This window comes from Tachysurus fulvidraco, chromosome 10 (assembly GCF_022655615.1).
Source record: "Tachysurus fulvidraco isolate hzauxx_2018 chromosome 10, HZAU_PFXX_2.0, whole genome shotgun sequence".
Lineage (NCBI taxonomy): Eukaryota > Metazoa > Chordata > Actinopteri > Siluriformes > Bagridae > Tachysurus > Tachysurus fulvidraco.
The window spans coordinates 3,865,529-3,890,418 of record NC_062527.1 but is presented as its reverse complement, the minus strand read 5'-3'; the positions used below and the strand labels follow the sequence as shown (position 1 = coordinate 3,890,418).

Here is a 24,890-nt window from a genome sequence, read left to right as displayed (position 1 = left end):
TGCCCATTGGATCCACTCCCTACCACTATGCTCCAGACCATCTCACAAGACCTCTTGCCCTTCATTTCTACTATCGTCAATAGATCCATAGCATCTGGTCAGGTACCAACTACTTTCAAGAGAGCAAGGGTTATTCCCATCCTAAAGAAACCTGCTCTGGATCCATCAGACATCAGCAACTACAGACCGGTATCACTTCTCTCATTTCTTTCAAAAATTCTTGAACGCATTGTCTATAATCAACTGTCTGTCTATCTCTCACAGAACAACCTCCAAGATCCCAAACAGTCTGGCTTTAAAGCAGCTCACTCTACAGAGACAGCCCTTTTGGATGTCTCTGAGAAGCTACATACTGCTAGATCAGCCAAACTATCATCCGTCCTTATCCTCCTTGACCTTTCAGCAGCGTTTGATACGGTCAACCACAAGACTCTCTTATCCTCCCTCAAGAGTCTTGGGATTTGCGGATCAGCTTGGGAATGGTTTGCCTCCTACCTGGAAGGACGCTCATATCAAGTAACATGGAGGGGAGTGACATCTGCTCCACGCAGACTCTCCACTGGCGTCCCACAGGGCTCAGTACTTGGTCCTCTTCTTTTCTCCTTGTATACTCACTCTCTTGGTGAAGTTATTTCATCACATGGGTTCTCTTACCACTGCTATGCTGATGATACACAACTTATCTTCTCTTTCCCACCCTCAGATGCCACAGCTTCTGACCGGATCTCAGCATGTCTGGCAGAAATTTCATCATGGATGACTGCTCATCAGTTAAAGCTCAATCCTAGCAAAACTGAACTGCTGTTCATCCCAGGTGATCCATCCCCAGGTCACGATCTTGCTATATCCTTGCACAACGATCTGATCTCCCCTTCAGCCACAGCTCGCAACCTTGGGGTAACCATGGACAATCAACTGTCCTTTTCCTCTCATGTTGCAAATGTGACTCGCTCATGTCGGTTTCTTCTCTACAACATTAGAAGGATTCGGCCATTTTTGTCCACACAGACTGCCCAGGTACTTGTTCAGTCTCTTGTCATTTCTAGACTGGATTACTGCAATGCACTGCTGGCAGGTCTACCTATGAACGCAATCCGTCCTCTGCAAATGATCCAAAATGCAGCTGCCCGGCTTGTTTTCAACCTGCCAAAGTTCTCGCATACCACCCCGCTACTGCGATCCCTCCACTGGCTTCCGGTAGCTGCACGCATCCGGTTCAAAACACTGATGCTGGCCTACAAAGCCAAAAATGGACCAGCCCCCTCTTACCTCAAAGCCCTCATCATTCCTCGCACTGCACCCCGCAACCTCCGATCTACCAGCACTGCTCGACTGGTTCCACCATCTCTCAGGGTAAGAGGCAAGTATACTACAAGACTCTTCTCTGTACTGGCACCAAGGTGGTGGAATGAACTTCCCATAGAGGTCCGGACAGCCGAGTCACTGGCTATTTTCAAGCGGCGGTTGAAGACCTACTTATTCAGGAAGCACTTCAACTAGCACTTCTTTCCTTATCTTTTGCATTAAAAAAAAAAAAAAAAAAAAAAAAACCTTTGACACTTTTTCATTGTAACTTTGAACAAATGTTTTAAACTCATGGTATCTTAAGTATGTAACCTAGTGAACCAGCATTAATGTATTCAGTGTTAGAGATTTAAGCACTTATGTACGTCGCTCTGGATAAGGGCGTCTGCCAAATGCTGTAAATGTAAATGTAAATGTAAATATTAGGGAGGAAACCACAGAACCCAGAGAAAACAACTGTGACATGAAAAGAACACATAGGGCAGCAAAGCTACAAAGGTGACAAACAAAAAAATTTGCTGTATAGGCTCTAGATAGTCTAGAAGACATCATATATTATCATTTAATAAATAATCATTCATAACTTAATTCAATAGAAATCCCACACACACGTTCAGTTACAATGCCAGGTGAGAAGAATCACGAGTGGGATGCCAGTCCATCACAGTGCATCATTGTACACACGCTAATCACACCAATCTAGTGAAATTTCACTACGTTCATTCACTTATGAAATACTTCAAGTAGAAACACTATTCTTCTTTTGGCTCTTAAAAATAATGTAGGCAACAGAAACATTATAAAACTTAAATGTCAGATTAACAAACACAGACTAAGAGAATAAAGTCCCGATAAATCACATAGTACTGATGCAAAAAGGCCAAACGTTTTTACACCTATGAGGCAAAGCTGACTGCTTTGAAAGTAGATTTATCCAGGGATCATCATACTCGATCATACAGCTGGACCTTCCACAGACCATTATTACAGTTATCACTGTTGACACTGTTTACATCACTTCTTTCATTTCTTCAGGAAGCAAAATATTTTTGGACTTGTAGCATTGCATTAAACAGCCAAGTGGACAAAAAGGTCTTAAAGTCTGCTCTGGTTATCTGTTTAAATCCTCTTGGGAAAAGGTGGTGAATAACAATAAGAAGGTGTTGGTCAACACAGATATTTTATTATGGCTTGTAGCTAAATATACCATTTTCCCCCCTATTTCCCCCTATTTACTTTAAAACAAAATATACTTTGTCAAGTCTGGTGCATTCAGTAAGGACAGATATTATAATATTATACTGTTTTTATTATTATTAATGCTGGAAATATACTGTACTGCTTTTTAAATTTATTTCACAGTATATTTGCAATGAAAGTTTCCCTTAGGCTTCAAGTGAATTAAATTATGATGCTCCTGGTGGTTGTTATAGTCTGGTGAGGAAGCTGAGGTTGAGGCTTTGGGGAATCTGAAGGCTCTCTAGCGCCACAGGAGAAGGGTTAAAGGGAAAACTGTAAGGAAAGAGAATTTTGCTGTCCATGAGCAACTGAGGAGACTCCTGGCGGTCCTTTAAGAAAGCCTGTGTAGAGTGGACACAGAAAAAATAATCACTGTTTAACATGATTAATCAATTTATCTATAGGTTATTATTTTATTATCTTTAAGTAATAGTCTATTACACTTCATAGCCACAGCATTTATGGGAGTAATCACAGGCCTGGTATATCTGCTGCATGTGATTTAGACATGCTCTGTGAGAAAGCAGGTAGATGTCCTTGAAGGCCAGATTATATCAGGACTGATCTAATACGGCCGTGCTGTTTATTTATGATTAACAGAAATGGTTTCTGATCAGGGGTTGAAATCATTTAGTTCTCAAAGTCTTAGAATTTGTAGATTTTTACCATATTCCCTGTCCTATTAAACATATATGACAATTTGTGTTAATTTTTTTTTAACCAATAAGCATGAAGTTCTTCTTCACTTGTAACCAATTACTACAAAGCACTAGCAGTTTGCCATGAACTTTATTTGATGTTTTGATTGTAACACTTTGGTTGTTGGGGTTCTTCTTAACAGCCGTAATCTATATTACTCACTGTGTCTGTAAGTTTATTTTGTCTTCAAAAGGTAATATTTTTCACTTTACAGGCACACACACACACACACACACACACACACACACACCTTACCTGTACAGATTTAATGAACGATGCAGACACTCTTTCCTCAAACTCATTTACTGGTGTGTACAGGTTGAGGAGCTTCTCAATCTGTTCAAAGTAAAAAAAAAAAAAAGTCAAATTTGTATTTTTGCAATAAAAAAGAACTGACATTTTAATAAAACTAACTTAGTTTGTGAGTGGATGGAGACCTGAGTGGCAGTGAGCGCTGTGCACATTGTGGCGATTGCCTCTGCATCTTCCTGACTCTTTTTCTTGATCTGCAGCAGCTGAGCAGCCTGGATCAGAGGCTCCAGAGTTTCCCGCACCCCGCCTCCCTGCACTCCCTTATCCATCAGCCACTCCTCCAACTGACTCACATTATACCTGCACAGAGAAAGTTTAATATTTGAAAAATAAAAAAAATAAAAAAAAATAAAAGCTTGCATTAAGCAGACAATATTTCTACTCTGTACCCCCTAGTGGTCAGTACCTGATCTGCAGTCCTTTGCTCCAAGAGCACATGTCTTTGCGCAGCAGCAGGTTGTTGAGTGTTGTGGCACAGATGACATAAAATGTTTGCTTGAGCACTTGTCTGATGAGTTCAGAGTCATTTCCGTGCTGGAATAGAGTGGAATGGAATGAATCCAGCTGTTTCAAAATTGACTCCAGAGTGAAGGTGCTAGAGGATCGCTTCCTCAATCCTGTGGGTTTGAGCCCCAACACTCCAGGGATGGTGTCCTGCTCCAACATGGCTGCCACTGGAGACCAGGAAAACAGGAATGAGCAAGTAAAAAAGGAAACCCATCGTAGAGTGAGAGAGAGAGAGACAGTGTGAGAGAGATGGAGAGAGATAGAGAGTGAGAGAGACCGAGAAAGAGACAGAGAGAAAGAGAGAGAGAGAGAGACAGAAAGAGAGAGACACAAAAAGAGAGAGAGTGAGAAAGAGAGAAAGAAAGAGACAGACCAAGAAAGTGTGAGAGAGAGAGAGAGAGAGAGAGAGAGAGAGAGAGAGAGAAAACTGCAAATACATACAGAAGAAGATATTGTGTTGGTTTTGGGAAAATCAGATTGGTCAGGTGTTGATTACATTTCTAACACAGCAGCTATAACAGTAGCTGTCTTTTTATAAGACAGAAACTTTAAGAGAGAAAAAAGAGAGAGGCTGGTGTTGGAAACACTGTTCATAACAGAAAGTGAATGTTCCATAATAATAACTAAAAACAAAAAAAATGTGAATGTTTTTTACATTAGTAAAAAATGTCATTGCTTTCTGCGATGGAAGAGGAATAAAACACTTCAGGATGCTAGTTAGGAGAAAATAGGCAACTTCAGGCTTGTAATGATTGCATCACAGCACAGTGAAGAGATGAAGAGATCCTTGGCCCTTACCGATCATAGACTGAAGGACGTCCTCCATGCATCTGATGAGCTGCTGGTAAATCTGGATGACCAAATCACTCAGAACCTGCCTATAGTCAGTGAGGTCAAAGTTCAACAAGCACTGTTTGTTCTGCTGGGGAGTGTTGTGTTTTGTGTACACCTGAAAGCAGACACCCATAGTTATAGGTGAGACATAGGTGAGACATATAGGTGAGACATATACTAAACACACAGCTTTTCAGCACAACTTTAACTAGATTCTTCACAGCATTCACTGCTTACATTCACTGAAACAAGTCTGCACTTTAAATCACACTAATCATACTGGTCAATCATACAGAATTCACATATTATATTTGGTGCTATATATCAATTCCATTGCTTCTTATATAGTGAATAATTCCAATAAGTATAATTCCATTTTTATAGGAATTTTATTTGTATTCTATTTTGAATGTATTTTATGACATTTGGTAAGTTAAATCTGAAAATTGAATAAAATCTGAATTTGAAAGGCAACAAGCGTGTGACACACAAACACGCACACACAAACACACGCACACACACACGCACGCACACACGCAAGCACGCACGCACACACGCACGCACACACACACGCACGCACCTCTTCACCACTGTACTGTTTCAGGCAGTGCAGGAAACGACAGGTGTTGGCCAACCAAAATGAAACCGTATCAAAATCACTGCTTCTTTTCTGCAAAAAAATATCAGTTACATATACAGGTTGAACTTCTATCCTTATTGCACTAATAAAATTATTACAAATCAGTACCAGACACCACACAACACTTGTGTTATCTTGTGTTCTGTTGTGTTATCCTTTACTTAAACCGCTGTAAATAGCCCATCATGTTGTAATCTAACCTTTAGCACATTTTTGATGCTGCTGATTGAGGAGTTGAGCAGCGTGTGAACTCTCTGGTCATTGTTCGTGCAGTCAGCATGGCGGAGGCACATGAAGAGGATATAAGCTGGTAGGCCTGGGATCAGGCTCACTGCAACCCCCCTGGGCTTTAGATCTGTCATAAATATAATCTGTTATAATCATTGGGCATTATTGTTCAGGTCGACAACAACAACAAAAACATTTACTACAGAGAATTGTAGGAAATTACAGGACTCATTAAACTTGGGTCAGACTTGGGGCACATGAACATAAGTGTTTTAAAATACAGCTGTGTCAGGACAACAAACACCACTAGGTGTGAAGGACTGGCCTGAGAACAGTTGTCAGTGACACTGATTGTTGTATAGGAACGCTGGTAGCCATGGAAACAATGACAGACAATTTGAGTATCAGAAGCTCTTTAGCATAGAGAGCTTAACCTTAAAGATTACAAATCTTATAATTCAAACAGCATTAAAGGTTTGGTGTGAAGACTGTTCTGGGTTCACGCTATCTCCAGTGAATCCCAAGGTACTTCTACATGCCTTTAACTGTGATACATTATCTCACCTGTGATTAGCGTCTTAAACAGCTTGGCCTCATCCTCCTTTCGGTACTGCAGCATGCCCTGGCAATGCCGCTCTTTGCGCAGGATGTTGACCTCTGACAGAACTTCACCCACTCCATTGCCTGTACATGTCTGGTCCAAAGAGGTATCTGTAGACACCAGTACAATAGTTCACTAAGACAGTACATTTTTATAAAAAAAATACACAGTATAAAGATCACTAAAGCATTTTATTGTGTATACAGATTTGTAAATGTGCCAAGTCTGATTAAACTCACTGTCTGACTCCTCAAGCTTCCTCATATAAACCTTTAGCTGTTTTTTCAGCTTGCGAATGGTTCGGTCCTGTTTGTCCATTTGTTCCATTAGCTCCTAAATTAATTTGGAATATAATTCAATATTTTCATTGTATTATGACGTAGAGCTCGGGAGCTGATTGAGACACACCCACTAACTCCCAAAAAACAATTCACAATTTATCCATCTGCTCCTGCACTCACCAGATTATGACGGGTGAGACGGGTGATTTCGTTCTGGAGGGCTGCGTTTACATGACCAGTCTGGAGTGTATCAGAGAGAGGATGCTGTGGCTGATCTCTCTTTTCTTTCAGGACCTGCAACTCAGCTCTCAGGACCTGCAACTCCTCTGTATGACTCTGTCTTTCAGCCTGTAGCTGAGACTCCAGCACCCTGTATGAGTGATACAGGTGGAAATCAATTAAAGTATGAAAACATTGTAAATGCTATAGCAGAGATTGATGCTCTTATGTCCTCACCTGTTAGTTTCTTTCAATCCCTCATATACCATCCACAGCTCTCCATCCTCATTCAGCTCATGCAGATCTAAAGTTGGGGATCTGAGTATGCACAGAGAGAGAGAGAGAGAGAGAGAGAGAGAGAGAGAGAGAGAGAGAGAGAGAGAGAGAGAGAGAGAGATAACAGGACAGTGTGTGTGTAGCGAGGCAAGCTTGTCATTTTTAAAACTAAATTAAAACTAATTCAGACACTGAGGGACTATATGGTTAAAGAGAGGTGTGTGTAGAAATACCTGCTGGAGTCACTTGAGTTACTTTGAGTCACTGCTGCTTCCTACAAGAGGATGAAGATCTTTAAACGGTGAGTTTCTTATGAGAAAGCAACAGGAGTAATATAAATAATATGCATGTAATGTCTTCGGAAAGAAGATACGAGATTTCACTATACGTTTGTGTAGCATGTTATTTTAAGCTGGAATTTTATGTAATGATGTCAGTCCTTTGTAAAATTCTTTCACCCTTTGGTCAAGAGATCTCAAGATCTAATCCCAATAATGCATTAAGGCATCCATGACACCAAGAGAGCAAAATTATCTGTGCTCTCTGGTTAGAATGGATAGTGTACACGTTGACATCAAGCACAGCAACATTACCCACTATGAGTGTAAACCCAGGTATGGATAGCACTTTTCTCAGGTGTGTTATCTGTTACCCTCTCCAGCTGGAACTGGAAGGTGACCAAATTGTGAATGAAATGTGAGAATTCCAATGTGACATAACTTTAATTTTCATATTTCATCTAGACCGCACAGTGGGACGACGACGACACACCGACTGTGCGGAATCTCAGCTGTAAAGGTAAATGCAGCTCTATTTATGCACAACACCTTAAACTTGTAGCCCTCTAGATTGATCAGCTGAGTGCGCAGCATAAGCACTTCCTCTTTGCGCATTTCCATCTCCTCCGTAGTGGAGCTCAGCTGCTCTAGAAGCACATTATAGGCTGGTGTTAATCTTGAGCTTTTCCCCGCAGTGAGAGATGCACGCAAATCATTCAGATCCTTCTTCAGCCTCTTATTTGCTGACTCCAGCTCCTGTCGCTGGTAGGAGAAAGAGGTGGGTGGCAGGAAAAAAAAAGCTGCGTTCAATATAGTTGTCGAAATAAAACTAAGCATCCTGATTTTATTCCTGGCTTGAGTGAGGCACTTAAACAGAGATTGCTTCAGGGAAATCGTCCCAAAGCCGGCAAATAAAAAAAACACATTAATCATAAGAACAGTGTAATAATTAGCCATAGTCATTATAGCCAATATCTAACAGTGATATATCCAGTAAATATGTAGGCAGATTTTTATCCCTAAAGGTCTTAAGATTAATTACAAAAAACTGCAGTCTTTAATAAAAAAGGAAGGAATTGCTCTGTACGGTTTTACCTTCTGAGCCTCATAGTCTCGGTCAGCTCCTAATGTTCTCCGACACTCATCCAGGTCCTAAAACAGAATACATAATATACATTCATGATCCCTTTAAGCCTATATATCGAACCATACTAGTACTAACAACTAGTTTATTCATGATTAAGCCCATGCAATTTCAAAACCCAATAATTTCAAAAATTTGTTAAAATTGGCCAAAATCTCCGACAGGGATCAGAGAGTAGACCATCCGTCCCAGTCAATCACTGTGACCCTAGCCATGGGGTGAGCATCGGTGAGCTTATATATGAGGAAAAGATGCAGTTAAGGCAATTCCTCAGAGTCTGTTACTCTGCCCTGTGGCTTAGCACGAGCAGCAAGTCAAAAAGGCATGGTTGGCTGGCTTCAAGTGTCTCAGAGGAATAACGTTAGCCTCCACCCTCCCTGAATGCTAACAAGTCTACTGAAGCACCAAATTCAATTCAATATCAGTATCAAAGTGGCTACCATAACTAAAAATATTTCCATTTGGATTCCTTTTGAAACAAAATCTAGCAGTCTGGGCTCTAAGCCAGTTCCAGTGTATGTGCACCTTGTCATGTTCCTGCTGGAGCTGCTCCTCCCTGGAATCCCACTCTCTCTGCAGGTCCATCTTCTCTTGCTCCAGCTCAGCAACTCGCTTCTGCAGCTTCAGCAGGAGAGACAGATCCACACTTCCCTTTATCTCGTCCTGCAGCAGATAGCACAGACATGGACTTACAAGAGACTATCAACAGCACACTACTGATCCATCCATTGCATGCAATGTCATATAGATACTGTACTGGTCAAGATAAACACTGCCCATGCAAATATGAGACTATATTTCCATAATGGAGGTATTTACTATCCTGAACGTTTTCTTTAATTACTGATGAACCTAACATTTTAATAGTTTAATAAGCATGAAGCAGTTTAATGACACAATTCCTTAACATCCCAACGAAACTGCTAGATCTGAATCCATATGTTGACATATTTCTTTCTGAATCAAGCTGAACTGCTTGACTTCAAACACAACAGACAAGAGAATTTGATATACATCACACCACTGACTAATCTAGAAAAGCAAACTGACAGTAGCAGAACAGCAAAAAACTGAACAAAACCCTTTTCTGACTTAATTACTGATTGAGATGTGGGACTGTGAACTAAGAAAACATGGTATTAAATAACCCCAAGTTGGTAAAACACCTCTGACAATACACAATGACTTCCTACACATTCCACCGGCTTCAAAACAAATAAGCTCCAACCATTTTCCCCACCAAGTGAAGTCCGTTACGCTACTGCTACTAACAAATATGTGACGCTGTAGATCTACAAATATGTGACGTGACGTACGGCAAAGTACGGTGACCCATACTCAGAATTCGTCCTCTGCATTTAACCCATCCAAAGTGCACACACACACACACACACACACACACACACACACACAGCAGTGAACACACACACACCGTGAACACACACCCGGAGCAGTGGGCAGCCATTTATGCTGCGGCGCCCGGGGAGCAGTTGGGGGGATTTGGTGCCTTGCTCAAGGGCACCTCAGTCTTGGCCGGCCCGAGACTCGAACCCCCGACCTTACACAGTAAAGGACATACAGTATATGATACTAAAGGACATTTAATTGGATCACAAAAGTTATGAATCATCACATTTTCCGATCATTTTCCAGGGATGTAATGAAAGCTTACTTTCCCCTTCCATGCTGATATCTGTAACACTAAGGGACTGGAACAAAAAACCCACTTTTATCAGTACACAGGTGTCTGCTGGCAGTATGGAAATCAACTTTATGGACATTTTTGATCAGTATAAAGAAATGAATTATTCTATTATTTTAAGTCTGATATAAAACGTGTCAGGACTCGGTGTAAGACGTTTCTTTCAGTGTAAGACGTTTGATTTTTACCTCTACTGTGATGACCTTACACAGAATTTTAGTGGTTGTAAATTTAAGATCATCTCGGAGAGCAGAAATGCTTTTGAGATCACCATTTATAGTGAAGATCTAAACACTGGAGTAAATGAAAAACTGACTATTTCTGTTAAAAAAAAAAAGACATATTCTTATAGCACCGAGTGTCATCTGAGCCATTACCCACCACTGTGGAGTGTGACACAAGAAGAGAACAAAGATTTAAACATCATCTTGATTCCAGCTTCAATAAATTCCAGGTTAAAACAGACACTTACCTCTGGAACCTGTATGCTGACCTCTGACCCTGTACACTCAGAGCATTGAGTGTATTCTGATTCATTGCTGCTGAACGCAGAGTCTTTTCTTATGTGACCTAGGTTTGTAGCATACTGAAAGGGGGAAAGAAAAGCACATTTTATCTTCTTCAATTTTCTCCCTTACGTTTCTTTCAGCTTTAATTATCCTGCTGAGATTGCAGAAGTCTTTAAATGAACAGCACTTACTGTTGTAGCCTCTTGCTCTGATCTCAGATCAGCGTACTGGGCCTCCAGTTTGATGTGTTCAGTCACAAGGTTCTGGTAGCGTGTACGCTCTTCATTAAGCTCCATCTGCAGATGCTCTGTGTATTTCTTATGAGCTTCCTGCAGCTGATCTATAAATGTGTGTGAGTGTTTAGTAGGAATAAAAGAAAAAAAGACATTACATTTTTTTTAAGTCAATGCTAGTAAAGCAACTAGAACAAATACTACTGCTCTCTTTATCGCCACTCTGAGCCAGGCTATTGTGTGAGGGGTCTTGTTGAGAGAAGAACAGTGGCTCCAAATGGTTAGAAAAATGACTGGCTTGAATCAATGCAGAAATGTTGATTTTAGACAACCAGCTAAGTTAATACCATCCATCCAAAGTCAGTGTAAAGACTCAGGGCTCAAGGCACACTGGACAGGATGGCAACGACAGGTCACAAACACACACACTAATGTACATACTAAAGACATGTAGAGATGCCGATCAGCTTACAGCATGTGTCTTTGACTGGGGGAGGAAACGCCACACATGCAGGGTGAAGACAGGAATCGCATCCACAAACGTGTTAACCATGCTAACCACTGTCCCGAGCCATCAGAGAGGCAAAGCGCGCACATGCCCAGACAATCCACAGCCACTTCCAGGACAGCAGAGACACCCGGCGCATGTGGCAGGGCATACAGGCGATCATGAACTACAAGACAGCTTCACCTGCCTGTGATAGTGATGCCTCACTCCAAGACACGCTGAACGACTGCTATGCTCGGTTTGAGGTACAGAACAACGTAATGGCAAGGAAGACCATCCCTCCCCCCGACAACCAGGTACTCTGTCTATCCACAGCCGACATGAGGAGAACTCTCTATGCAGAGTTAACCTGCCGAAGGCTGCTGGACCAGACAGCATTCCTGGCACGGTGCTCAGAGAATGTGCAGAACAGCTAGCGGATGTCTTTACTGACATTTTCAACATTTCCCTGAGCAGTGCCGTTGTTCCTACAGGCCTCAAGGCTACCACCATTGTCCCCGTCCCAAAGAAGTCTACAGTGTCCTGCCTCAATGACTATCGTCCCACCCATCGTTATGAAGTGCTTCGAGAAGCTCCAAGCTACCAAGTCCAAGGTACCATCCTCACTGGACCCCCTGCAGTTTGTGTATCGTCCAAACCGCTCCACAGACGATGCCATTGCCACAGCCCTTCATTTAGCCCTCACCCGTCTGGACAATAAAGACACTTATGTACGAATGCTGTTCATAGACTTTAGTTCAGCATTCAACACAGTCAACCCTCAGCACCTGATTGGGAAGCTGAGCATGCTGGAACTAAACACCTCCCTCTGCAACTGGATCATGGACTTCCTGACTTTGAGACCTCAGTCAGTTCGGATCGGAAACAGCATCTCCAGCACCACCACACTGAGCACTGGAGCTCCTCAAGGCTGCGTGCTCAGTCCACCGCTGTTGACTCTGCTGACTCATGATTGTGCAGCACTGCACAGATCAAACTATATATTGAAGTTCGACGATGACACGACTGTGGTGGGTCTCATCAGCAAGAACGACGAGTCAGCATACAGAGAGGAGGTGCAACAGCTAACTACCTGGTGTAGAACCAACAACCTGTCTCTGAATGTTGACAAAACTAAAGAGATGGTTGTTGACTTCAGAAGAGCACAGAGCGACCACTCTCCGCTAAACAACGACGCATCATCAGTAGAGATCGTCAAGAGCACCAAATTTCTTGGTGTTCATCTAGCGGAGATCCTCACCTGGTCACTCAACACCAGCTCCATCACCAAGAAAGCCCAGCAGCATCTCTACTTTCTAAGAAGGCTGAGAAAGGCACATCTCCCTCCCCCCATCCTGACCATGTTCTACAGAGGGACCATTGAGAGCATTCTGAGCAGCTGCATCACTGTCTGGTTTGGGAACTGTACGATCTCGGATCACAAGACCCTGCAGCGGATAGTGAGGACAGCTGAGAAGACTATAGGAGGCTCTCTTCCCTCTATCATGGACACTTACACCACACGCTGCAAATCCAATAGCATTGCGGATGACCCCACACACCCCTCACACACACTCTTCACCCTCCTGCCATCTGGAAAATGTACGGAAGCATTCGGGCCCTCATGACCAGCCTGTGTAACAGTTTCTTCCCACAAGCCATCAGACTTCTCAATAACTGAACTGAACTGTACTGAGCACAACATACACACACATCATCTGTATGGACTACACAGACCTACACCAAATACACACACTTCTAATATACATCCATCAATCTGTTTACAACCTGTTTTGCACACTATTTACTTTTTTGCTCTTTGCACACAGTCTAACATTTATCTAACATACTGTACAATATCTGTTTGCTGTTTTTGCACAATCCTATACATTATCTCAGGGACCTGCTGCCAAGAAACTGTATTCATTCTAGTATTACTGCACGGAATATTGTCTGAACATTCAGTATTTACACTGGTTGGCACTGTTTCTGTTTGTCTTTTTTTTATTGTCTTGTAACTCTGCACTGCCTTTTGTTTTGCACTGTCTTGCACTGTCTTGTTGTCTTGTACTCCACTGTTTGCACCAGGTTGCAAAGTTGCACTTTATGTGGTTAGGACTTACTTACTAAGTCCTTAGCCCTGTCTTTGTTTTATGTAGCACCCTGGTCCTGGAGAAACGTTGTCTCATTTCACACTGTACTGCAACAGCTATATATGGTTGAAATGACAATAAAAAGCTTCTTGACTTGACTTGAAGTACAATCAGTTACAGTTACATCATGACTGTATGATGTACACCTACCAGTAATCTTTTGGCTTTGTTCCTGGATCAGCCTGTTTAGCTCATCTTTCTCAGACTTCAGCAGACAGTTTGTTTCTTTCAGCTCAGACAGCATCTGATTTGCAGGAAAAACAAGATTTTACCTAAGCACTGATGTTATTTTATTTTCTTAGGATCCAAAATAAACAGAATAAAATAAACTCAGACAGAGGATGTGCCAGATATTATGTTTGTTAAAATGATATTTACAGGCATTTAAATATAGACTACAGATGTATATAAAATTATAAAATTGTGTACCACCTGTACAACCCACCTTTCTGTTCCTTTCCAATTCATGCCGGGTCAATCCTAGCTCCTCTTGCAGAGCAGACACCTGGCCACTAAAACAGCGAGCTTCTTCCTCCACTCTGTGCAGAGCTTCTAGCTGAGTGCGTAATTTATCCGTCTCTGTCACACTCCAGCTCTCAACTGCACACAAGCGCTCTAAAAGCCCCCTGTTCTCTTTATGCTGGAGATTGCCCCCCCCCCACACACACACGCACGCGCACACACAGAAAACAAATGAATATGATCTAAAATTTAACACTCAATCAATATTTAGAAACTCATGGCTATGCTACATTCATTTTGTTTACTATATTTCACCAAAACCTATAAAGAAAAGGATCTTACCTGTTCATCCACTTTCCTCTGTAACTGCATTATCTTTTTCTCCATGCCTACACTGAGGTTCTTGTAGTGCTCGACTGAACGCGCCTCAATCTTGAGTCTCTTGAGCTGTCGTCGAGCCAGCATTCGGCGTACACAGCACTGCAGATACACAACAGCCTGCACAGTGCGCCTGTAGTGCAGCCGTGCTAGCCATCCACGCAGCCAGCGCTGCACCACCACCACCTTCTGCTCGTACCGGAGCTGAGAAGGACACACCATATCAAAGTGCAGAAAGCAAACCTTAGTTTTTAAGGTTTGGATCAAAACAAATGAACATATGAACTTCATATCTTTCAATAGTGATCCAAACTAGACATCTGCATGGATTTGTGTTAGAAAACTATACTTAGATAGCCAGATTTAATACTTGTTTTGTTCATTTTTGCCAACATTCAGTCACAGCAATGTGTGAAATCAAGATAAAAATCAAGAGATTATCGATCAAAATCTCAAAACGTAAAAATGTTAGGATGAAAAAAGCTGGGATGAATGACAGCTCAATAACCAAAATCCGAAGTTTAAGTCTAAGCACACAGGGCATCGATGTAATTATTGCCTTGCCTTATAAGAACCTCTTCGTTACTTCACTGCTTTTGAAATGAATGGTCGATAATTACAACCTAAATTCAGAATGAGTGAAACACTTATATATTCAATATTCTATAGAATAATTCCTGCAGTGAACTTGTAATTGTAACTTTTCTAGCATGAAGTAAACTCCATACTGTACCTGTCTATATCGCAGTCTGGCTCCATGTCCACGAAGCAGGCGTTGAAGGAGAACCGCTGCCTCTTGTTTCTGTTTGTAAATTCGCCTGGCTGCATACCGTCGCTGGTATTTCTGAATGACTACAACTGCCTTTGTCCTCCTCAGGGACTTAAACAAGCTGAGGAGAATGGACAGAATAGTGTTATCAGTGTGTAGAGATTTGTAGCATCCTCTATAGTATAATACAGACGCAAAACTTAAATTCACTCACGTCCGAGCCTGATGTCCACGTATTAATCTCTGCATGGTGACTGCAGCTCTGCGCAGATGCAGATATTTCTTGCGGGCGAGCCAGCACCGGATGGTCTTCTGGATCTGTACACAGGCCACGCGGAGTTTATTGGCTCGCAGTTTCTCCAAATATGCCACCTGCCCTGCCCGGAAGAAGATCTTAGTTTTCCCAAACTGGTACTTATCCGTGTCCTGAAGAGAGAGACATGCTGTTAACATTTAGCACACAACTACATTATTAATATCAGAGCATGAAGAATTGAGACACCTGTATCAGCTTTGCTAAAACATTCTGGCAGGTTAACTTCATGTCTGACATTACATCCTTCTGCTTCATCAGAACTCGGTACCGACTAAAAAACTCCTGATACGTCCACCTGAAAAAGAGCCTATACATTACACGATGTAGGAACATTTAAAATCTCCAGAAAGTGAATAACGCAGAAACTTAAAAAAAAAAAAAGACATTAATTTACACTTAATTATTATACATTTTAATACCTTGTCCTCTTGTATCACTCATGTTGAAATTGTGAATATTAATTTTGGTATTATTATTGTGCTAATCATCTATAAATCAGAAATAATTAAAACATAGAAAAGCTTTCTGGTCAAGTGAATTACAAAGCAATTAGAGAAGTTCACTCGTTTGCTTAAGCTGGTTGATTCACTAAGACTCAGCGACTGTACAAGCACATACAGATTAGTTTTTTTGGTAAGCATAATTCATATGTAGGCATTTCCCAGAACAAGTACAACAGAAAAACCTGTCACATCATCAAGTATACATTATCATCTTACTAATTTATATGCATGAAATACACTTAAATGTATAATAATTCTCAATTGAAGAATTTGTTGAAATAACAGCTATTGTTCAATTCCAAAATCTAATCAGTTCATCTGCAGGCCGTCATGTAATTCCTATAAACATTCAACCAACTGTTCTTGTGACATGGCGCTAATTAATATGGATGGACACATGCTTGGACAGATAGACAACCCAAAAAACATAATGCCATCACCAGCAGAGGAATAATTTTGACTAGCCACTTGTAATTCGGTGTATTTAAATGAGCATATTTTGTATAGCTGAACCTGGATGGGAAGCCTGCTGCAGAGATGCGGATAGTCTCCAGTACACCGCATGCCCGCAACTGCTGCACTGCTCTAATGGGGTTCATTCTAGAGAGAGAGAGAGAGGCAGAGACACACAGAGAGACACAAAGAGAGAGACACAGAGAGAGAAAGAGAGAGACAGAGAGAGAAAGAGAGAGACAGAGAGAGAGAAAGAGAGAGATTAGACACTTAAGGTACTCAAATATGAAACAAGAAAAGGGCCATTAAAAATAATAATAAGTTTGAAGTCCAAGGTACTAACACAAAAGGAGTTTTCTGATCATTGGGCTTTATGCAGCGCACATAGTGAGGAGTTGTGGTGTTTAAAGTGTCCATCAGCAACTGCAAAGAGTTTCTGAACTAAAAGGAAAAATTAAAAGAAATAAAACAAAAAAAAATATATTATACTTTGTCTAATACAATACAATTCTGCTCAGTCAGAGGACAGTGTTTGTAATGGAGGAAGTTTTATATACCAAAGTATCAGTATAAGGTCATCCCACATACCTGCAGTCCAACAGACTTCTTGTGCTCTCTGAAAGACTGACCCACTTGAGTCATTTTTGTGCGACTTGAGGCTACTTTGATTGGAGCTTTTTCCTCCTCTTTAAAGAGTTCCAGCAGCAAAGCAAACTAAAATGAGCATTAGAGAACAGATGCTTTTTAAGATAAAAAGACTCAAAGAATTCTTTTACACATTGCTGTTGGTCAGTCTGGAGTCTCAAATGTGGATCTACCCAGTGTTTCTGGGATGGACAAACCTTACTCGATTTCAGCACATTTATCTGTTCCTCATTCACCGTGTCTTTGTTTTTCTCCAGGAACCCATCACACTGATACACCACCTGAGGCAGAATCAAACAGAAACAGCAATAAAGATAAGCGAGATGAAAAACAGTAATGCAAAATCATAAAAGGGCCATTATCAATTTTATTGGAAAATTTCAATGAGTTATTTACCCTGTCTGCAAAATGATGGATGATGAATGCCTTGTTGGACAAGCGTGGTTTCTGAAAGTGATCACTCTTCTTCAGGTGGGTGTTGTAGAGCTTTTGTGCCCATGAATCATCTGATCCCTTTGGCATCTGAGGGTTTTGCGGCAGATTAAAAAATAACAACAGACTGAGTAAAGTGACAAAGCATAAAACAATATGATTTATTTATTTTGATTCCATCTGGGACACACAGATGAAATAATAAATAAATAAATAAATAAATAAATCCTGGACAGATGGACAGATAGACGGGTGAACCGACACATGAATGGTGAATGTTAGTGTGGGTGGTTGGTTGGCTGGATGGACAGGAGGATGGGCAGGTTTATGCTTGGGCAGGTGGGCAAATGGATGAGTGGGTGCATGCATGGTAAAAGGACGTAGAGAATGAATAGGCAGATGACACATGGATGGTTTAATGAATGGCTGGATGCAGGGTTGGTGGACAGATTGGTGGCAGGGTGACTAGATGAATGGGCTTGTTATAAAGAAATTTGAGGACGTGGTAGCTCAGTGGTTTAGGTATTGGACTACTGATCGTACAGTCGCGAGTTTAAATCCCAGGGCCACCAAGCTGCAACTCCTTAACCATCGGTTGCTCAGCTGTATAAATGAGATAAATGTAAGTCGCTCTGAATAAGGGCATCTGCCAAATGCTGTAAATATAAATGGACAGATGAGTGGTGAATTGGGTATTTGGATGGATTGATAAATGCAAAAATGTAAATAACACAAAATACTTACCATGCACTCCTCATCCAGCAGATCCAGAACTCCCATCTTTGCCTCAATTAGGTTAATACATGGCTTATTGTCATAGAAATCAATCAGAGTCCATGGAATTTTCTCTTTCAAGTATTCCTCTTGTTCCAGTTTGAACACGTGCTTTCAGTTTGAAAACAGTAACACAAAAAGATTTTTGATGTTTTTGACATAGCAATTGTCAGCCTTGGTTGATGCAAAAACCAGAGTGTAAATGCAACACACTTACCATGTTAAACTGCTGTTGGAGTTTTTCATTAGCATAGTTAATACAAAACTGCTCAAAGCTGTTTATTTCAAATGATTCAAACCTGAACACACAAATTAAATGATTCAACACCAATAAAGTTGCAAAACATCACCTGTAACAATAAGTTTCTTTTTGTGAAAAGCTGGTCAATAAATTGTTAAAGGGTACTAATGATAATAGAAATCTCTTACTTACCCATAGATATCCAGCACCCCAATGAACGAGTGCTGCTTGCTGGATGAATGCAGAGCCTTATTGATCTGAATAACTATCCACGTAAAAAGTTTGGCATAGATGTATTTAGCCAAAGCATCCCGGCCGTCCAGGGCCTCCGTTTTGGTCAGAGGCTTACTGAAGGTTTCTGTGGCTGTCTTTAGCTTTTTATGACACAGCCAATGGGCCATGACCTCAGGAGATGCCGAGAGCAGATCACAGCATATAGTCAAGTGATGGCTTTCAGCCTGAAATTAATACACAAGCATCTTTCAAGAACCAAGCCAAGGAGAAATAAATATTAAAAACACAAGCAGTGTACCATTTAAATGAGATGATAGTAAAATATTGTAAATGCTCTTAGAATATCTAGCATTGTAAAGAAAAACAACTGTACAATGGAAGTGGTGTTGCCTCAAAATTACACACTGCAAAATACCTCATGAGTGATTCACTTTCATTATACATGAACAGTGTGTTATGCTTCACAGAGCAATTTACATTTTCATTTATACCTATGAATAATTTAGCATCATCCATGCAAGAAGTAGGATGGGTTTAAGTCCCAAAAAAAGTCCAAACAGTCACTACCATTAACCTGAGCTCAGGATTGTAACTGCAGAACCTAGGCGTTGAACTACCATCAAATCTGTGATACTTCCATCTTGTAAAAACAGCAACAGTAACATTCTTTTATACTGCATTACAATGTGTTATATACCATAGATACCAAATAGCACACTCTTACAACACATGTAGTGGACTTTAAATGAATCCTTGATAACAAGGTTCAAAGAGCACAGACCACATTACTGTAGTAAAGTGCTTCAGCTCATTCAGTACATGGAGAGCGATTCAGAGCAATGTTACTAATACTCACTGAGACGCTGCAGTTTCCTAAGCCTTTCCCCGTCATCTCTACATTTCCCAGATGAAGAATAGCAGCCAGGATTTTAAACAAATCTAATTGTTGACTTTCACTAATACCTGTGATAGATTTAAACTGTTAAACAATATCATACAAAAACCATTTCAAAGCCTGACCCAATTCAGAGAGACTCTAAATCTTTAATAAGGTAAAAAAAAACAACAATATATAGAATAGATAAATACCAAAAAAATAAATAGTCAATTTACCCAGAAGTGAGAAAGCCTTCCGAGTGTCTTGCATTTCATGAGCATCATCCACTCCGTCTATGACAGGGCTTTTGCCTTGATTAGTGCAGTGAAACTCAGCAGCGCTGCCTTCAAACAAAGAGTGATTACTCAATGAAGTAACAAAAAATCAGCCTAGTAATTCTACAAGAGGAAATGCAGTTACCATCTGATCATGGCAGGATCATACAGCAAAAAATAAAAAGAAACTAGGATGAGATTAATTGGAGACATTAATATCGGTCATGATCATTCTTACTGTGAGTGATTCAAGAACATTCCAGTTCACTTAGATCCCAAAAAGTAAAGTAATTACAGCAAACTTTTAAATCTCAACATTCATAGAAACAGAAGAGAAAAGAAGAGAACAGAACAGAACAGAACCGGAGTTATACCTAACTGCAGAGCTGTGAATTCGGGTAAATGGGCAGAGGCACAAAGCTGGTAGAAGATGTGATAGTTGCGCTCTTGATTTGCCTGAAATGAGGAATATAAACATGCTACAGATGTAAGGATCATCTGTATGGAATTCCGAGCTCATTACAGTTACGGCTTTCTTTGAAACACTAGTACATTCATTCCTGCAGTTCTCTAATTGGCGAGTAGTGTGGCAGCAGAACAAGCATGCGGATGCAGGTCAGGAGCTTCAGTTACTGTTCACAATTAAACATCAGAATCAGACTCTATTTTTCCTCTAATATTCCATTGGCCAGTTTGTGCCCATGATAGTCTCAGATTTGTCTTCTTGGCTGACAGGAGTGAAACCCAGTGTGTTTCATGTGAATCTTATCCTATTGTTGCATGTTGGTGCTTTTCTGCTCACTAAGTTTGTCACAAACATCTGGTCCTTTTCCTCTGGCTCCTCTGATCAACAAGCTGTTGATAACCTCACAGAAGTAAAACTAACTCAGCGTTTCGCACAATTCTCTGTAAACTCTGGAGTGTTGTGTGTGAAAATCCCATTAGATCGACAATTTCTGAAACCAGCACATCTGTACCAACAATCATCCAGTGGTCACAGAGATCATAATAACTGAAGCTCTTGAGCTGTATCGGCATGGTTACGGTATATGCATTGTGCTGCTGCCATATGATTGGCTGATTGGATAACTGCATGAATGGTATTTCTAATAAAGTGGGCATTAGACAACAATGCTGTCTTTGTGTTTACAAAAAAAACAGAAGAAAAGTGTGTTTCAGGCAATAAGTCAGGAGAAAATGTCAAATGTTAATAGAAATTTCCGACTGCTGAATTATTTTTAGTAAATTCATTTCCTTTGCACTCACTTTCAGGTTGTTGGTTAATTTAAATGTATCTCACATACATCACTTGTAACTTCCTTAATAAGTATTTTTCTCATTCCTTCCTGAATTTATATTACTACAAAACATTTTGTTTTGGAAAATAATGGTACATAGTTAATGAGGCACATTCGATGAGTTAAAAAGGTTTGGAAGATGAATAAAAATAAATAGATTGTGTGGAATTGTGAGGTTTATCATCAAGGGATTTTTCACATGTAAACATGAGCTGAGGCATTTCCTAAACACAGCCAGGACAGCATGGTGTCTGACGCATTAACACTGAGAAGAAGTGAAAAACGTCACAAGCAATAAAGACAGGAAAAAAAATCTATGTAAAGCAGTGACCTGAAACACCACTCGAGACTTCTCCAGCAGGTACGTCCTCATGTTAGCCCCAGTCATGTGGTAATTCTTATCAAATCCAATCTCTATGTACTTCCCAAAGCGACTGCTGTTGTCATTCCGTGTTGTCTTTGCATTGCCAATTGCCTGTTTATAAATGTATTATGTGCATTTAGAGAAAATAGACTCATGCTTCACAAAAGAGGAAACATTTATAATACAATACATTCACATAAAAACAGAATGAAATAAATGCACAAACTGAAGACTACCTCCATTATAGGGCTGGATGCCAGCACTTTCTCCTCCACGCTGGTCTCCACGGAGGAGCCGCTGACTGTGGCAAAGTAACGCATGGTGTATTTAGCGGATACTGTCTTCCCTGCTCCAGACTCCCCACTCACTATGATGGACTGATTCCTGTCATCTCTTTTGGAAGAAGAGACATGGTCACGCAGTCATTCGGCACAGCCCCGATTCTTGAGAGTCAATACAATTTTTCATTCAGTTAATGGCCTAGTGATGAAGACATGCTGATTGCAGTCCATTTTCAGTCTTCTTGTCAATCACTTTTATTTGAGGGTTGATGGATGTTAACATCTATTCTGAGCAGACTAGCTGAAAAGAATTGTTTCCATTTGGAATAGGCTGGAACAGTGTAAGGAAAATGAGTACAAAAGGTGATGCACATTCAGTTCACGTACCGAGCCATCTGTTTATAGGCTTCCTCAGCAACTGCAAAAATATGTGGGTCCATATCTCCCATGTTCTGCCCACTGTATGCATTGATGAAGTCTGCTCCATAGATTGGTAGCGTCTCATAAGGATTGATAGCCACCAGGATGATTCCTAAAAAAAAAAACGTACATTTCACTCAACAGTACTCATTGTGGGATCACAGAGATAGCACCAAATGTTTTATTACCAGATTCAGTATCCCAATGCTCCTATTACACAAGTACACTAAACTTGTCAGGATATTAAAAAGCTATGATATCCACAGGTGAATTGTTTAATGACAAAACTCTAATGTCTAGAATTCATTTTATTCACAGTGACTGAACGGCTCACCGCAGTAGGTGTAGATAAGCTTCGAGTCCATGAATCTGATGCGCAGGTTGTGCAGCACGGCCGGTTCGTGTAGGTAGCTCAGAGCTGTAAGGTCATTCTCACCCACCAGGATGTCCGGGTTACGGAGCGGAGGCAAAGTTCTGCTTTTGGGGTCTAATTCGTAATTCAACTCCTTAGGGAAAAAATAGGAATTAAAGTCAAATGATTGCATGTTAATGTGGAATCTAGGAAGTCTGAATACTGATTTAGAAACATTTTATTTGTCATTTAAAGAACTTTCTTTTCTAGATGAGGGAATTAAGACTGAAGCTTGTCTTATGTTGTGACTCCAGCTGCAGGACTTACTTCTGCAGGTGCAGGTTATTGGGACAAAACACAAAGCGGTTGGACAATATCATACATTGCTCACATTTAATTAATATAGCAAAATCTTGAATTAATATAGCAAAATCTTGAATGTTAAATATTTGTTTTGAATATTTCAAAATTTTAAAACCTCTTATTTGGGTTCAGACATCTAAAGACATCTAAAAACTTAACTCTTGGGTTGCCTGTAGTGTGTATGCATGAATGTTTATCAAGTGCTGAAAAACACACAGATCAGTAACCAGAGCAATGACTTCATTTTCAAGCTAAAGTGTTGAGATCAGCAAATCGATCCATTAAATATTTATTAACTCTAAAAAGTCAATGTTGTTATCTTTCCGGCTCACCATTCCATCCTGGAGCTGCAGCTGAAGTGCAGTGTCTCCTGGTCTGTAGTCTGTGGTTAGCTGTGCACATCTCCAAACCTCCTGAGAGTCTGGGATCCAAACTCGAGCAAACTGCAAAGGATCAGGAGGCTGTTAAAAAGCTTAGATGAAGAGAAGGGAAAGGAGTAAAATATCATCAATGGACATGGCTTTTGTTTGAGACTGGCCTCCATTGTGTGCTTGACTGAAGACTTGATGTTTTTAGAGTTTAAACTTGTAAGTGCTTCCTTGGATAATTTCACAATTATACAGGAAATGACCAAAGTTCAGAGAACACTGAACATCCCCATAGAAATTTTACAAACAAACAAACAAACAAAACTTACAAACAAACCTTGATCTCGTGTAACAAAACCTACAAAAGTACACAATCTAAAAGCACTGATCTGAGATATAAAAGTAAACTTTCCTGAGTTTAGTTTCATGTCCAGTTACATTACCTTTGTGTAGAGTGAAGGAGCCTCCATAACACTTACAAATCCCTTTTATTTTCTTATAAATAAACTTTCTTCAAGGATAAACAGATAGAATAACAAGGGGAAACGTTGGCATCTGCCAATTTCTAAATCAGCTTCTTCCTTCCGACACTTTCCAAGAAAGCATGATCTTTGTGTGTAGATGTGAGATGGCATTGAAGTCGAGCCGGTCTGAACTCTCTCGCCCTCTAGCGGTGAAGAAAGGTAACGTCCCCAAAGTCCACACCAACACTAAACAGTATGTGGAAATAGTATGCCATAGTTAGCATTGATACTGAGTTAGTACTGATACTGAGCTAGTATTGATACTGAGTTAGTACTGATTCTGAGTTTGTACTGATACTGAGCTAGTACTGATACTGAGTTAGTACTGATACTGAGCTAGTATTGATACTGAGTTAGTACTGATTCTGAGTTTGTACTGATACTGAGCTAGTACTGATACTGAGTTAGTACTGATACTGAGTTAGTGCTAGTACTGAGCTGGTACTGATACTGAGTTAGTACTGATACTGAGTTAGTACTGATACTGAGTTAGTACTAGTACTGATACTGAGCTGGTACTGATACTGAGTTAGTGCTAGTACTGAGCTGGTACTGATACTGAGTTAGTACTGATACTGAGTTAGTACTAGTACTGAGCTGGTACTGATACTGAGTTAGTACTGATATTGAGCAAGTACTGATACTGAGATAGTGCTAGTACTGATACTGAGTTATCTTCACTGTTTAGTGCACTAGTGTGGGACTTGGTATTTTTCTTAAAGCGCCGATAGCATTTGTGTAATATGGATATATGTATATATTTATGTATGTAGTGTATGTGTGTAGGCTATAAAGCAAAGGATGTGCTGAACACAGTGTAAACAGTGTGTTGGCACTCTGACACTGTTTTATATAGAATCATTTGTAGATAAATAAATAAAAACTTACTTAAAGACAGCACGCTTTAAACATTT

General features: G+C 40.4%; 1 protein-coding gene across 1 annotated transcript; it reads right to left on the bottom strand.

Moving 5' to 3' along the window:
- Positions 1 to 1,725: 1,725 nt before the first annotated feature.
- Positions 1,726 to 24,111, bottom strand: myo5ab (myosin VAb). Its single transcript, XM_027163877.2, has 40 exons — positions 23,896 to 24,111; positions 23,417 to 23,527; positions 22,704 to 22,875; positions 22,337 to 22,481; positions 21,905 to 22,061; positions 21,636 to 21,779; positions 20,381 to 20,462; positions 19,968 to 20,075; positions 19,711 to 19,817; positions 18,813 to 19,078; positions 18,597 to 18,678; positions 18,350 to 18,490; positions 17,570 to 17,695; positions 17,371 to 17,454; positions 17,117 to 17,242; positions 16,872 to 16,969; positions 16,589 to 16,675; positions 15,759 to 15,867; positions 15,471 to 15,682; positions 15,221 to 15,377; positions 14,452 to 14,691; positions 14,093 to 14,287; positions 13,798 to 13,891; positions 10,966 to 11,114; positions 10,738 to 10,851; positions 9,089 to 9,226; positions 8,515 to 8,571; positions 7,969 to 8,181; positions 7,375 to 7,415; positions 7,103 to 7,183; positions 6,827 to 7,016; positions 6,605 to 6,698; positions 6,329 to 6,475; positions 5,737 to 5,891; positions 5,477 to 5,566; positions 4,861 to 5,011; positions 3,962 to 4,229; positions 3,681 to 3,855; positions 3,499 to 3,579; positions 1,726 to 2,885 (listed from the first exon to the last, which is right to left on the bottom strand). The coding sequence occupies exons 1-40, from the start codon at positions 23,920 to 23,922 to the stop codon at positions 2,733 to 2,735; spliced, it is 5,367 nt and encodes a 1,788-aa protein (XP_027019678.2). The 5' UTR covers positions 23,923 to 24,111; the 3' UTR covers positions 1,726 to 2,732.
- Positions 24,112 to 24,890: the final 779 nt, after the last annotated feature.